The sequence below is a fragment of the Caretta caretta genome, chromosome 10, assembly GCF_965140235.1.
Source record: "Caretta caretta isolate rCarCar2 chromosome 10, rCarCar1.hap1, whole genome shotgun sequence".
In the NCBI taxonomy this organism is placed as follows: Eukaryota; Metazoa; Chordata; order Testudines; family Cheloniidae; genus Caretta; species Caretta caretta.
The window spans coordinates 68,648,747-68,663,586 of NC_134215.1; the positions used below are offsets into that span (position 1 = coordinate 68,648,747).

The window sequence follows — 14,840 nt, forward strand, 5'->3', positions numbered from 1 at the left end:
TTGTGAGAGAGGTTGTTTTCACTGTGTTTCAAATTTGAACTAGGAAATACCCTTTCCACTTTTGCAGTTACAAAAGGTTCAGATAAGTACCTGAGAGTGCAAATGCTTATCCAAACCATAACCCCAAGGCCCATGACATTAATTCATCACAAACTATAATCTTTGCAAAAGCCGTTAAGCACATAGCCTCCCACTCTTTATTTAATGACACTGTCATATCAAACTAGCAGCACAGAAGGCATGTCTGCAAAACAGAGACTAGACTAAAAAATTTTCTGTACAATATATTTTGAATTACATACTGGATCACCCTTGGAGAACATGAGGCAAAGTTTGGGAGGTTCATGTCCTGCTTTTAAAATAACTTCCCCAACTTTTTAATTCTAGTTTATTTAGCTAGTCTTTTCTAGATTCCTCACCTGGTTAGATATTTATAAAATATTATGAAAAAACAGTTATTAAAAAAATCTAATGTTGATAACCTGAGCAGGGCAAATCCTTATAAGAGGCAATACATCTCTGGTGCAATGCATTGTTTTGGGGGAACGCATGGAACCCATGCTGGCTACTTCATCTGGTGTAGCAGCAGTCAGACCTTCTCCTTTACTGATCCAAAAAGACCATCAATGCACCAATGCGCTAATATAATAGCAGAACTTGGCCTGAAATGTTGGCAAATTGGTAGCATTGAAATAAAGGGGCAGGAGCAGCTGTATGGACTTATTCTTGAAACTGCCTCAATGTTGGGATTAGCAGTATTGGGTCCATTCTTCTGGCTCCAAACCATGGAGAACCTAGGGATATTGTTCTGTGGCTCAAAGAAGCTGGCAGCATAAAAGCTTAAAAATCTGTTTTTATTAACGGCAGCATGCATTCGACTGATCCTTTACATTCCTCTGAGGAGTTGTTAACTCTGTCTACACTCTAAGCAACCTATATTCCTATCTAAATTGCCTGAGGTACAGACAAATTGTTTTCTGCAGTGTGTGGTGAGGGGAAGGAGCTAGTCTATTTACCAGCACTGCTTTGCAAAAATTAACTTTAATATGGTATCTTACTTAAGGGAAAATCCAGTGTCTGAATGATGACTCTCGCTTGTAGATGAGGGAGGGGTCCCATTCTCTTCCATGGAGGGCTGAGATGATGCTTCCAATGTGCTCCATGGATTGTTCCCAGAAAAGAGCGGCGACTGAGGAAGGCAAAGCAAAGATTTCATTAAAGCAGATGACACTTGATTGCTGATGGAATAGATTTTGCTGTATTTTTCATCATTTGTCTTCATCATCTCACAAGACTGGTTAGCAGTAAGGGGGAAGCTTCGTGTTCTTTGGCTCTGTGCTTTTGCTACTGGACAGTGAAGTTCAGTGGCTTGTGAAGTTAGTAAATCCAAGGAAATTTCAGTACTTGTGCTGTTGCTTCTCTTTGGACTAGGAGCGAGTGCCTCTTTGGGAGAGCAGGACCTATGTATGCTCAGAGTCTCGACTGTAACCACAGATGGAGTTGATTGTAGTTGGCTGTTATCAGAACCTTCATTATAAGTGGCTTGGTTTAAATGAACTGCAGGTGATTCTGGCTCTTTTGGACTGGGAGAGTTTTCTCTCCAGACTGATGGCTTTGGGCTGGGAGAATTTTCTCTCCAGACTGATGGCTTTGAGCTGGGAGAATTTTCTCTCCAGACTGATGGCTTTGGGCTAGGAGAATTTTCTTTCCAGACTGATGGCTTTGGGCCGGGTTTTCTGTTTCCTTTTTCAGGTGACTGAGGAGCACTGAAAGTTTCAAAGGAGTTTATTCTCTGTTTTATTGATGATCCTCTGGGTGAGGCCCGGGACATATTGGAGCCCCGTTCTTTGCCAGAAACACTCTGGAGGTCAATGGAACTTTGATCTGCCTGTGTGTTGACATCTGAATTTCCTTTCTTCAGACCTTTTAGACTTTGACGAAACCAGGCTGGTTTAGGTGCTACTGGAGGGCCCCTTTTCCCAGTGTCACTTTCATCTGAATTGTGTGCTTTTGAACCATCTGCTTCTGCTTCTGATTTCTGCAGCACTATGTCTGGACAGCTCGGACTTTGATTTTCTTCATTTGTGTTGTTCTTGGGATTTAAGTCTAAGTGACTGCTTTCTTCACTCATAGTAGGATTAAACAAGCTTTTGATGCAATCAGAAATTCTAACCCAAGGGTCTTCTGCTGTAGTATCAAGACTGTAATCTACCCGTGGTTGTCTTCTAAGTACAGGCCTTTGTATTGATGAGATAGGATTTCCTGTGTTGTAGAAACAATTATTATACATAAGCTTTCTTTTCATTCCCTCCATATATCCCTTTCCATGCATCGCTGATGCTTCACTGCCTGTGGGCTTCTCTACACTCAAGCCTCCAACAGGTTATTTAAGGTTACAACTCTTAATCTAAAGTTCTGCTTCATTGTGGCAAAAGCCATCTTGTGCTGATACTGGATTTAGCTGCAAACCCAGGCTCTTTGGGGCTGGCCACTTCCCTAAAGGGACATGCTCTCTCCTGACATAATGGGACACTGAAATCGTTTTGCATGCTCAGCACTGTCATGTTAAAATATAAGACTAAATTTATGTCATCCCAATTACAGCAGATTGCACTAGCTGGTATCGCAGCAGATAAAAAAAAGTTATTCTTCTCTTCCTGCATTTTAAAGCATGGTCTTTAAATATTATCTCTCAGAGACCTCTCTTTGATTGATTGTCTGCATGTCTCTCCAAATGGTTCTTTGCACTTTTCTAGTGTATACCATTTTCTCTTTGATGTAGGATGTTTTATATATCACAGGCTTATTAAACCTCTTACTGACTATTGGTGCAGAGAGGACAGTGGTGAAGGTTTGGGGGTTTTTTATGATGATTTATTTCAGTACAATGAAAAGAATAAATGTTCAGGAACGGTTGCCATTTTAAATACTACTAGCTACCTTTTCACTAACAGAATCAACAGTGCATCTACTTCACATCAATTATCTATATTACATGCTGTTCAGTTTTGAAACAAAAAATCAAAAATGTCCTGTGGTCCATGCTAAAAATAAAATTCAGTAACACTCAGTTTTTAATATAAACAAATAAACAAAGTATCATCTGAAAACAACTAGTGATTCTTGTACGCCTATTACCATTTATTCTCTTTAATAAGAGACAATCCATTCATCTTCTTTTGGTGTCATTCACACTTCGAGTCAGAGGTAGTTAATACACAATTGTGTAGAAATTTGTCTGTTCACCCAGTAATTTACCGTTTTGCTGCAGTCTGTTTTTTAAAAATTGAATTAAAATGAATGCAAAACTCATTAACCCTGCTAAATATTTTATGCACTCATAGAGGTTGCTTTTGAAGCAAATGGAATGAAACACCTACCTGGGTTTGCTTTCCTCTCTTGGTCTCTGTCTGCTGACACTGCAGCTGAGTGTTCAGTACCTCTTGGTGTTATAGAAGTTGCAGAGAGACTGTGGGTTATAACTGTTTTATTTCCCTGTAGCAGCAGGTCTCCTGCTTCCTGTGGAATAAACAGGAAATAGAACCATGTCAAAACGTAATTGCACAAACCACATTATAGATGAGCATGTAGAAAAATGCTCTTCATTTTCTTGTTTTTAATCTGAGAATAAATATTAAACTGCAGAAAGACTGATTTGTTCTGTGCTCCAGGAAAGGGAGCAAAATATTTTATGTATGCCTGTAAACACACTGGAAAATTTTTTTGTTAACATCTCAAATTTTGATCAATTGTGTGTGTGTGTTGTGTACCACAACAAAGCAAGATATTGGCTGCTACAATTTTAGACTTCTAAAACCAGCCACACAGTAATCTCTTGCAAATCAGTTAAGCAAAGACAGAAAATGAACTGTCTAGCTTCTGTCTTTATTTTACACAGTGCTTTTCTTTGTGGGTCCTTTACAATTTTGTGTTTGGGGGTAATGAGCCCAATTCGTGGCTGGAACTTCAAGACCTTTTCCCCTTTTGTTCTTGGTTGGAAATGCAGAATGAGAGGTTCTGTTCGAGGTCACAGTACATGCTACTCGAGGCAGCCATTAGCAGATGCTCTAGAATTACCAGATTACTATGTAACGCATTAGACTGACCCCCACTTGGTAAGGCAACTCCCATCTTTTCATGCACTATGTATAAATGTACCTGCTTCTGTATTTTCCACTCCATGCATCTGATGAAGTGGGTTCTAGCACACAAAAGCTTATGTCCAAATAAATTTGTTCATCTCTAAGGTGACACAAGGACTCCTCGTTGTTTATGTAACTAATGTCACAAAGTTACCATCTGCCAGAGCTACAGGGTTACTCACAGGAATCGTAAACAAGCAAGAGAGAGAAATTCTGAAACAAAAGTGAGATTATCCTGTAAACATCCAACTACCTGGCAACTCTTGAGCATTCTGACAGTGATATGGTTTGCACTTACCCCTCACTATTCCAGTAAAGAGTTTACCTCTGTCAAGTCCCTGATCATTGCTGGTCTTGGTAGTCTCAATCTGGGCTCACTTTCTAATCACCTTCTGAATGGCAGCACCTTGTGTTCAGTCACCAAGAATGACTTCTATCTTTTTAATATGGCGTTACCTAAACTCGCATCTCAGTGTGAGCTTATCCCTCACTTGAGACCACATCATAATAGTGCAAATGGTTAGAGTAATAATGAATGATTTTCATAGGGACAGAAAGTAAATTATCCTGATTCAAATTCATTTTAAGCATTCCAATGCAACTAGCTTTGAATTTTAGTAGCTTTGCATCTTTCTTCCAGTTAGGAGCCTGATCTTGTGTAACACTGCACACCCAGATCTTCAGTTGAAATGAAGTGGGAATTCTGAAACACACGATTGGCTCCAAGTGACTGTGTGCTCCTGGCTGGTAGGGACTGTATCTACTTGCGTATTGACACAGTGCTAAGTACACTGCCAGGGCTTTACAAATAATTGTTGTGATCTGTAAAATATCACAGTTTAAAGTCAACATTTTAAATCAAATAATTTTGGCTTGAAAAAAGTAAGCTCACAATCTGCAGACACCACACACACAGCTGTGACCAGTACTTCTCAAATTGAGTAATATGACATGTTTGAGGAATAAAGGAAAATAGAGAAGGGCACTAATAAATCTTTCACTTAATTATCTGAAATACATTCTGAAAAGTAGTAACCTTGTTTTCCATGCAGCCACCTGCCTAAGAGACATCAAAAGTCTTTCCAAGGAATCCTTCTTTGAGTGCATTAAATTTTGCTTAGTGCATATTGATCTCAGGATTTCTTTTGTTCCCCTTAGCACTGCAGAATCACACTTGCAGCTTAATAACCAAGAATTGCATTGTTTCTCGGCTCAAATAATTACTTGCTTTAAATGGGACCTCAGAGAAACTGTTTTTCCTTGTCTTAGCTGTGTTCTCCAACAAAGCTGATTTTATAGTAGCTGTGGATGTGCATGCATGTATTTCTACTGCACTCCATCTTAGATGATAGGAAAGAAGTCTTATTTTAGATGCTAAGCAGAAATGTCCTATTAGTTAGCTTTATGCTATACTTTAACCAAGGCCTTTACTGTTGTGTAGGTTTATTTTAATTGATAAGCCTTGAGCTAATTGTTGCTCAGTTTTGCTTGTTTCACCTGGCACTAAATTCTGTTAATTTCTACTAGCCTATTACTAAACCCTGGGTAAATGGGTTCCTTTTTTAAACAAACCACAACTCAGTTTCCACACACACATCACAGAACTGTTCACACTTATGCAAATTTGCTTCTCTGTTTCTGTTAATTCTTTTGGGGGTAGGAGGGATGTATATCTGATTGTGTAGAGTAATTCACTTCATTTTAAAAGACTTCAAAAGAGCTAAATTAATCAACAAATAGGAGAGTTCATGGTTAGTTTAACCTTATATCTAAAGCATTTAGGCTTTGTCTACATTAGGAATTTTGGGCAAACTCTTCCCAGTGTTACTAATACCAGTGCATTTCCTCCAGTGAGCATGCTAGTGCGGTGACTGTTTCATATTATTGTTCTTGTAGTTTACTGATCTCACTATTTATGGAATGGCTTGGCTCTGAATTTGGTGTTAGGGAGTAACTATAGCGACTTGACAGTAGAAGTAGTGCAAGCTTTCCCAGTCCTGGCTTGCAGTCCACTGCTGTTCCCGTCCCGTTTGACCAAAGACTGCCAAATGCTCTAAATTGTTTTGTACTGATGCGGCACGTTCACTAGGGGACTCCAGTGAGAACTTCACATTCATTCTCATTCCTATCTGCATTTGGATTTGAACACAGTTTTCCAGACCTGAAGGACAAATGCATTACAGCACTCCTCTGCCTAACACCCCTCATTTTGGGGGGTCCTATTTAGAACTGAGGTTCAAACCTCACTAAACAGATAACATATCACTTTACCTTCCAAATATAAGAAAATTCTAAAAGAAAAATACCCCCGCTGTTTTTCCTAAAAACCCTGAGAACTATGCAGGATTTGCCTCACCTGAACATTGGCAGAAGATGGGCTTCCATCGTCTTGTAGCATAGGCTTCTCTTTCATGTCTGTGTTACACTCGTCAGTGTCTGTACAGTCTTGTTTAAAATACTTTCTTGGTGGAGGTTTGGGCTTTGACGATTTAGGTTTTCTAACAAGAATCTCCATCGATTTTTTTATGTTCTGAGAGGGATGGCCTGCTTCGTTGCCAGTGGGAGGGGAATGGTTCTCCAAACTGGTTCTGGACAATGAATCCAGCAAGCCAGGCGGTCTGGTAATTGGTACATCAATGCTGTGTACTTTTGCCTTCATGTCAGCAAGCTGGTATGGGGTGCCATTACTGCAAGATGACCTGGGGTTGTAACTACTGTCACTGCTGGAACGGGTCATTAGCTTCTGAGATCTGCGGTTGCAATAAGCAGTGTTCTTCTCAATATGTTTTTCATGCTGGTATCTGCCATGCCAGCTAGTTTCCAGTCTTTTAACACCTGTATCAGCAACATGATTAAAATATATAAAATGCAGCATATAGCCTGATGAAAACACTCAGATACATTCAAAGCATTTACTTCTAGGGTTGTAAATCAAATCCACGGTAAAACTAAACCAGTTGAGTATAGCTATCTGATCAGTGTACCATAGCGAAAAGGGGGGAAAGCATTTGTGGAGGCATTTTAGATCAAGGAATCATTTAATTGTTGAACACAAACAGTACTACCCCCTCAGATATACTGTTCTCCCGTATAGTTTGCTGTTGGTTCAAAGAAAGAAAGAAAGAAAACGAAGGCAAAACGTATCTCATATTATAAAGCATTGTGATAATAGTACTCCACGTTGGAATGTGGCAAGTAGCCCTAAGGGGAACCTAGTGTTCCTTTGCCAACAAGGGAAATGGGATGCTCGTCCCATCCATAGATAGGCTGCATGTTATATGAACACCACATTATTTATCTGCTGACATTGGGTCAGATAGCTTCAGCCAGTGACAGGGAGTTAGAAAGTCTGAACAAGCCCCAGAGGAAGTAAGCACAAGAAAATGTAATGGTTAAGAAAAGTGTGAAATGAACATCATCTAGTCTGTTTCTGACAGGAAGTAAGTCAGAAACAGAAAGTGAAATCACAGTGAAAAATTTTCAGTAGTGCAATCCCACTAAAGTTTGCAACCATGCCACCTTTTTGAAACTTTTACCCCTTGTCACCTATGCCATACCTTGGGCCCAGCATCTGAGTCTATCCCTTTAAGTCAAGGATGCAGCTCTTCCAGGAGCCCCTCAGTGTTGCTCCATCAATTGAACAGAGAGTGTTACTCAGCCATGAGGTTGATAGGGCTGGACACTGTTCACCCCCAGAGCCAAAGCTGTTGCCTCTGCAGTAGTCCCAGTGTGGGGATCAAACCCAAATTCAGTCCTCCCAAATGGCAGAGTATTGCTCTGGCTGTTCTTATCAGATAAACAGAAAATTCTTGTGAAGCACGTTAAAGGCTGTTTTCAGTCGTGAGAGAACAAAGGGCAGGGTGTGAACTACTGAGGGAAGAAGAGGGCAAGAAGAGGGAGGGAATCCGAGGGGTGCCACAAAGCATCAGCTTCCCTGGGGTTGAGTCTCAGAATGTTTGGAGTATGTCTACACTACAGCTGGGAACAAGCCTCCCACTCTTAGCCCGGCTCAAGCTAGCATGCTAAAAATAGCAGTGCGGACATTGTGTCTCAGACAGAGACTCCGACTAACAACCCGTGCTCAACACTACCACACTGAGCCCAGTCTCTGCTCAAGCTGCACCATCCACAGTGCTGGTTTTAGTGTGCTAGCTTCAAGCCCCCATAAAGCAAGCCTGTCTACATGCGCTGCAGTGTAGACATACCGTCGGAGGTCAACCAGGTGTCTTGAGCTTTTTACACCAGTCTCTGGCCGTATGTCTCAGGATGGACTTCAGTAGTACAGCTCTATGATCTTTCCTCCTTCTTTTCCTTAAGCTCCAGGTTACTTAACTAGTCTGGTATCTCTCTCCAGGCTAAGTCATAATGTCTCAGCCAGCTGAATGGATTCCCTTACCTTCCGTACTCCATCGTGGCCTCTCCCTTCCGAATCTGTCGTTTTCCACAGCTTGTGAAACAGCTTCCTTCAGCTGCTGTTCAGATACCTATAAAACGCCGTGTCATTCTGGGTCTTGCCAAGCTCACCAAAAGATTGGCTCGCCGCACAACGCTCCATTCCTGCAAACCCTTTCTCACAAAAAGAGCCCTTACTCAGGCAAGTGGTCTCAATGAATTTAATAGGCCTAAGCATGTGAGCCAGGATTACGTGCATGAGGAAGGGCTTGCAGGCCTTTAATTAGTAATATATATTCAGTACAGTTGAAACCTCTGTGTTGACACGCTAGATAAACGGGACATTTTTCAAGAATAAAGGGTAGCTTATCCATTGTACAAGATGCACAATTCCGGGCTTGCCATTATAAGGTATCTGGATGGTGTATTTTTTTGGTGCACAAATTAACCCAGTAAATAGGTCTAACAGACTATTAGAAAACATTTCTGAAAAGACATTCCCATAAGAACAAAACATTTCTTTCATATCACTCAATATAATAGCAAGAATTGGCTGAGTAAAATTCAATCAAACCAAAACGCTGACTTTTAATTACCTTCTGGGAGAGTGGCTTAAAATCAATAATATTGAGTTTCACATTCAATTCTTGGTCTCTATTTCATCTTTCCCGGTTCTTACTCCTCAGTGAGAAGTTTCATTTGAATGAGTTTCAGAAACTCTTGTTTTCTCAGAAGCACATGTTGTATAGCATTGTTCCTGAAAACTTGTTTCTTTACCTTGTTTATTCAAAGCACATGAACTTTCATGTAAGACACCCTCTCCACTGATCCTTGCACCTCATATATCTCTATACATAAGACAACACACTATTTTGAATTTAAATATCTTGGGTTTGCACCTTATCCTGTATCTTAGGTAAAACCAGAGGTACTGCATGGACATCGGCACATTATTTGCCAAACTGATTTATACCAATTCTGCTTCCAGTATTAGTGTTAGTTTGTCAATATTTGCTTTATTCAAAATCAGAAAAATGTGGAATGCTACCTGTGGATCAGGGTGTCTGCTAATAATAATCTGCACAGCACCAGGACTGCAGTGGCTTAAAACAGCATAAACTTCATTAAGTGTCATATTTTGGACTGGTGCTTCATTAATTTCTATGATTTCATCTCCACACCTACAAAGGGATAAAAAAAAAAATCCAGCAAGAGGAGCAGACTTTACATTGTTATTTCTAGCGTATTGTTCCCTCATGACCGTGACTGTGCAAGAAACATACATTCATGTGGTTGAGCTTTGTTATGGTCCCAGATTAAATTAGTGTGTTTCATTGGGTTCCTTCCCTGAAAATGGAAAGGGAATCAGCACTGAGACATGACGTTTCCTCATTTGTGCATTCTCCACGAATCTGAATTCTCTGCATTTTCCACTGTGCACGTTTTGTATTATAATGGCAGGACAGACAGAAAATGACACAGAAGGCTAGCCTGTTGTGTACTGTCTGCACCCACAACTTCCTTCCCACCTATAATGTAGCATTTCACTTCTTGTTTGTGACAAGTCTACAACTTCTACTGAAAGGGCAGAAAGGACAGTAACAGTGCTTGAGACAAGCTGGGTGAAGTAATATCTTTTATTGGACCTACTTCCAATGAACAATACGACCTCACCCACTTTGTCTCTCTAATATCCTAGGACCGACAACACTGCCACGTAATACAGTGTCTGTCCTTTATGTTAAATGCAGAAGAGTAATTTATTAATAATCAGCTTTTAGATATTAATTATTGGAAGCTCTGTCCACTGTTGAACTCTGTCTTTCCTAATGAAATTCCAGCATGGCACAGCTGGGTACTATCATGCCCTCTCTCCCCTCTTTCCCAAACACGCACATGGGTGCTGAGGGTTTCAAAGTTTCAATCCAAATGTTGCAGAACTTGCCGCATTTTCAGCTGAGTTTCCAGGTACATTCAGGGTGCAGAACAGGTGCAGAACTCAAAGGATTTTTGTTTTAACACAACTCTAAAAACACACAGTGTACCAGGTCCTCCTAACATTATCCTCTGGCGACGAAGCTCTTAAATCTGATGGGATAAATTTCTGTTGGTGTGGAAGGTCCCAGACGCAATAAAGCTGTATTTCTATCATACAGTCGGGGATAGAATTTGGGGAACGTGTGCAAGACCTCTGCAATGCCATCTGCACCCGGGAACACTCTGGGTGCACACAAGTATTGGGAAGGAAGGGGCAAGGCCAGTGGCTCAGTGACTATACAGATCCTCTAGTCATTTCTCCTGGAGCCAGAGGTGAAAGTAAGCTGGTACACCCTGGTACAGCGTACCGGCAAGAGCTTCCCCAGGCGGCAATTTAAAGGGCCCAGGGCTCCCAGAAGCGGCTGGAGCCCCGGACCCTTTAAAGTGCCACCAGAGCCCCACTTCCGGAGTCCCGGGGTAGTGGCGGCGGCCGGGACCCCCAGGACTCCAGCGGCGATTTAAAGGGCCTGGGGCTCCACTGAGGTAGCGGTGGCTGGGAGCCCCTGGCCCTTTAAATCCCCACCAGAGCCCCGCCACTGCTACCCCAGGGCTTCGGCAGCAGGGCTCAGGCGGCGATTTAAAGGGCCTGGGGTTCCAGCTGCCGCTACCGCCCTGGGCCCTTTAAATCTCCGCCAGCTCTGGCAGCGGGGTTCTGGCAGCAGTTTAAAGGGCCTGGGGCGGTAGCAGCGGCCGGAGCCCTGGGCCCTTTAAATCACCGCCCAAGCCCCGCTGCTGGAGCCCTGGGGTAGTGGCAGCAGCCGGGACCCCCGAGACTCCATCGGCAATTTAAAGGGCCCAGGGCTCCACTGTGGTAGCAGCGGCTGGGAGGCCCTGGCCCTTTAAATCACCGCCGGAGCCCCCGGCCACCACTGCTACCATTACCACAGCCAGAGCCCGGGGCCCTTTAAATCTCGATTTACAGGGCCCGGGGCTCCAAAGGCCCCGCCTCTTCCGGTTGAGGCCACTCGCTTTCTGGTTGAGGCCACGCCCCCCCTGCTGAGGACTCCGGCGTACCGGTAAGTCCTTTAAGTTATTTTCACCCCTGCCTGGAGCAGGGGAATAAACTGGTCCCAGAAATGATTCCTTCCATGCATCCCATCTAAAGGCCCATGTACTGCAAAGCCCATTTACTTGAACTTTGTGTGGGAGAAAGGGCAGCATTTGGCCCCATGACAGACACTGTCAATATTTAAGTCAGTCTGAGTTTGATCCTCAGTTTTCTCATGTATCTCTTTTCATTCTCAGTTCCTGTTTTCCTGGATTATAATCCCATTTCTTGCCAGCTCATCCCCATTCCTGTATATTGCAATACTTAGACTCCTGCTTGGAGAGATGAGAGCTCCATCTGAGATGACAGAGCTTATCTGGCAGGGGAATGTGAAACTTTCATTCTGAAAGGTTCTTTGATAAAAAAAACATTCAACATACCTGAGCCTCCCATCCATATGAGCCACGGAGCCTGGTGAGAGGGTATGGATAAATATCCCGGAAATGCACTGGGTGTAAGGGACACTGCACAAGCCAATTCCTAGGCCAACGCCAGCTTCTGAAAGGGTTCATCAAAAAGATGCATAAGAAATGTGAACACCAAAATAATTGGGGAGTACTGTTTCTAAACGGTGGCCGCAAAACATGCTTGTTGAAAACAGAGCCATATCCTTGCAGTTATGCATTCTCCACAGGCAAATGCAGGTTTTTTTGTATGTGTAAGGAGGATGCACACAAATGTTTCTAGCCACATTTGAAAATTTAATTCACACATTCATTGTTAGCATCTTACAGATACAGTGCAATGCAGCTTTACTTTGCAAAGGCTCTGTCATGCAAACTGGATCCCAGATCATTTTACAATGAGAAATAATAACAGAGAGAGGGAGAAAAAATAAGAAGGAAATGTGGTTGTGTGTAGCCTGAAATTGTACTCTTTTTTGTTTTCTGTGCAAAACACCTTTAGATTTGTAAGAGCTCTTCCTCTTTACAGAGACAGCAGCCATTGAGTTGATACAGAGTTGATGCAACCTATGCAAGAGACGAGTCACACTTATTTACTTAAAAAGAAAAGGAGTACTTGTGGCACCTTAGAGACTAACCAATTTATTTGAGCATGAGCTTTCGTGAGCTACAGCTCACTTCATCAGATGTTTACCGTGGAAACTGCAGCAGACTTTATATACACACAGAGAATATGAAACAATACCTCCTCCCACCCCACTGTCCTGCTGGTAATAGCTTATCTAAAGTGATCAACAGGTGGGCCATTTCCAGCACAAATCCAGGTTTTCTCACCCTCCACCCCCCACACAAATTCACTCTCCTGCTGGTGCTAGCCCATCCAAAGTGACAACTCTTTGCATAATCAAGTCGGGCTATTTCCTGCATAGATCAAGGTTTTCTCACATCCCCCCCACCCCCATACACACACAAACTCACTCTCCTGCTGGTAATAGCTCATCTAAACTGACCACTCTCCAAGTTTAAATCCAAGTTAAACCAGAACATCTGGGGGGAGGGGGGGGGGTAGGAAAAAACAAGAAGAAACAGGCTACCTTGCATAATGACTTAGCCACTCCCAGTCTCTATTTAAGCCTAAATTAATAGTATCCAATTTGCAAATGAATTCCAATTCAGCAGTTTCTCGCTGGAGTCTGGATTTGAAGTTTTTTTGTTTTAAGATAGCGACCTTCATGTCTGTGATTGCGTGACCAGAGAGATTGAAGTGTTCTCCGACTGGTTTATGAATGTTATAATTCTTGACATCTGATTTGTGTCCATTTATTCTTTTACGTAGAGACTGTCCAGTTTGACCAATGTACATGGCAGAGGGGCATTGCTGGCACATGATTGCATATATCACATTGGTGGATGTGCAGGTGAACGAGCCTCTGATAGTGTGGCTGATGTTATTAGGCCCTGTGATGGTGTCCCCTGAATAGATATGTGGGCACAATTGGCAACGGGCTTTGTTGCAAGGATAAGTTCCTGGGTTAGTGGTTCTGTTGTGTGGTATGTGGTTGTTGGTGAGTATTTGCTTCAGGTTGCGGGGCTGTCTGTAGGCAAGGACTGGCCTGTCTCCCAAGACTTGTGAGAGTGTTGGGTCATCCTTTAGGATAGGTTGTAGATCCTTAATAATGCGTTGGAGGGGTTTTAGTTGGGGGCTGAAGGTGACCGCTAGTGGCGTTCTGTTATTTTCTTTGTTAGGCCTGTCCTGTAGTAGGTAACTTCTGGGAACTCTTCTGGCTCTATCAATCTGTTTCTTTACTTCTGCAGGTGGGTATTGTAGTTGTAAGAAAGCTTGACAGAGATCTTGTAGGTGTTTGTCTCTGTCTGATCAGCGGCACTGCTATGGGTACCCGCATGGCCCCACAGTATGCCAACATTTTTATGGCTGATTTAGAACAACGCTTCCTCAGCTCTCGTCCCCTAAAGCCCCTACTCTACTTGCGCTATATTGATGACATCTTCATCATCTGGACCCATGGAAAAGAAGCCCTTGAGGAATTCCACCACGACTTCAACAATTTCCATCCCACCACCAACCTCAGCCTGGTCCAGTCCACACAAGAGATCCACTTCCTGGACACTACAGTGCTAATAAACAATGGCCACATAAACACCACCCTATACCGGAAACCTACTGACCGCTATTCCTACCTGCATGCCTCCAGCTTTCACCCTGACCACACCACACGATCCATCGTCTACAGCCAAGCTCTGCGATACAACCGCATTTGCTCCAACCCCTCAGACAGAGACAAACACCTACAAGATCTCTGTCAAGCTTTCTTACAACTACAATACCCACCTGCAGAAGTAAAGAAACAGATTGATAGAGCCAGAAGAGTTCCCAGAAGTTACCTACTACAGGACAGGCCTAACAAAGAAAATAACAGAACGCCACTAGCGGTCACCTTCAGCCCCCAACTAAAACCCCTCCAACGCATTATTAAGGATCTACAACCTATCCTAAAGGATGACCCAACACTCTCACAAGTCTTGGGAGACAGGCCAGTCCTTGCCTACAGACAGCCCCGCAACCTGAAGCAAATACTCACCAACAACCACATACCACACAACAGAACCACTAACCCAGGAACTTATCCTTGCAACAAAGCCCGTTGCCAATTGTGCCCACATATCTATTCAGGGGACACCATCACAGGGCCTAATAACATCAGCCACACTATCAGAGGCTCGTTCACCTGCACATCCACCAATGTGATATATGCAATCATGTGCCAGCAATGCCCCTCTGCCATGTACATTGGTCAA

General features: G+C 42.8%; 1 protein-coding gene across 1 annotated transcript in view; it reads right to left on the reverse strand.

The window, feature by feature from the left end:
* Positions 1-14,840, reverse strand: part of IL16 (interleukin 16) — a 64,227-nt gene that overhangs the window by 5,850 nt on the left and 43,537 nt on the right. Inside the window, exons 14-19 of the mRNA XM_075133149.1 lie at positions 12,000-12,117; positions 9,583-9,715; positions 8,539-8,626; positions 6,499-6,977; positions 3,381-3,519; positions 1,059-2,262 (exon numbers count right to left, since the gene is read on the reverse strand). Of these exons, the coding sequence (XP_074989250.1) occupies positions 1,059-2,262; positions 3,381-3,519; positions 6,499-6,977; positions 8,539-8,626; positions 9,583-9,715; positions 12,000-12,117 (2,161 nt within the window). The remainder of the gene's footprint in view (positions 1-1,058; positions 2,263-3,380; positions 3,520-6,498; positions 6,978-8,538; positions 8,627-9,582; positions 9,716-11,999; positions 12,118-14,840) is intronic.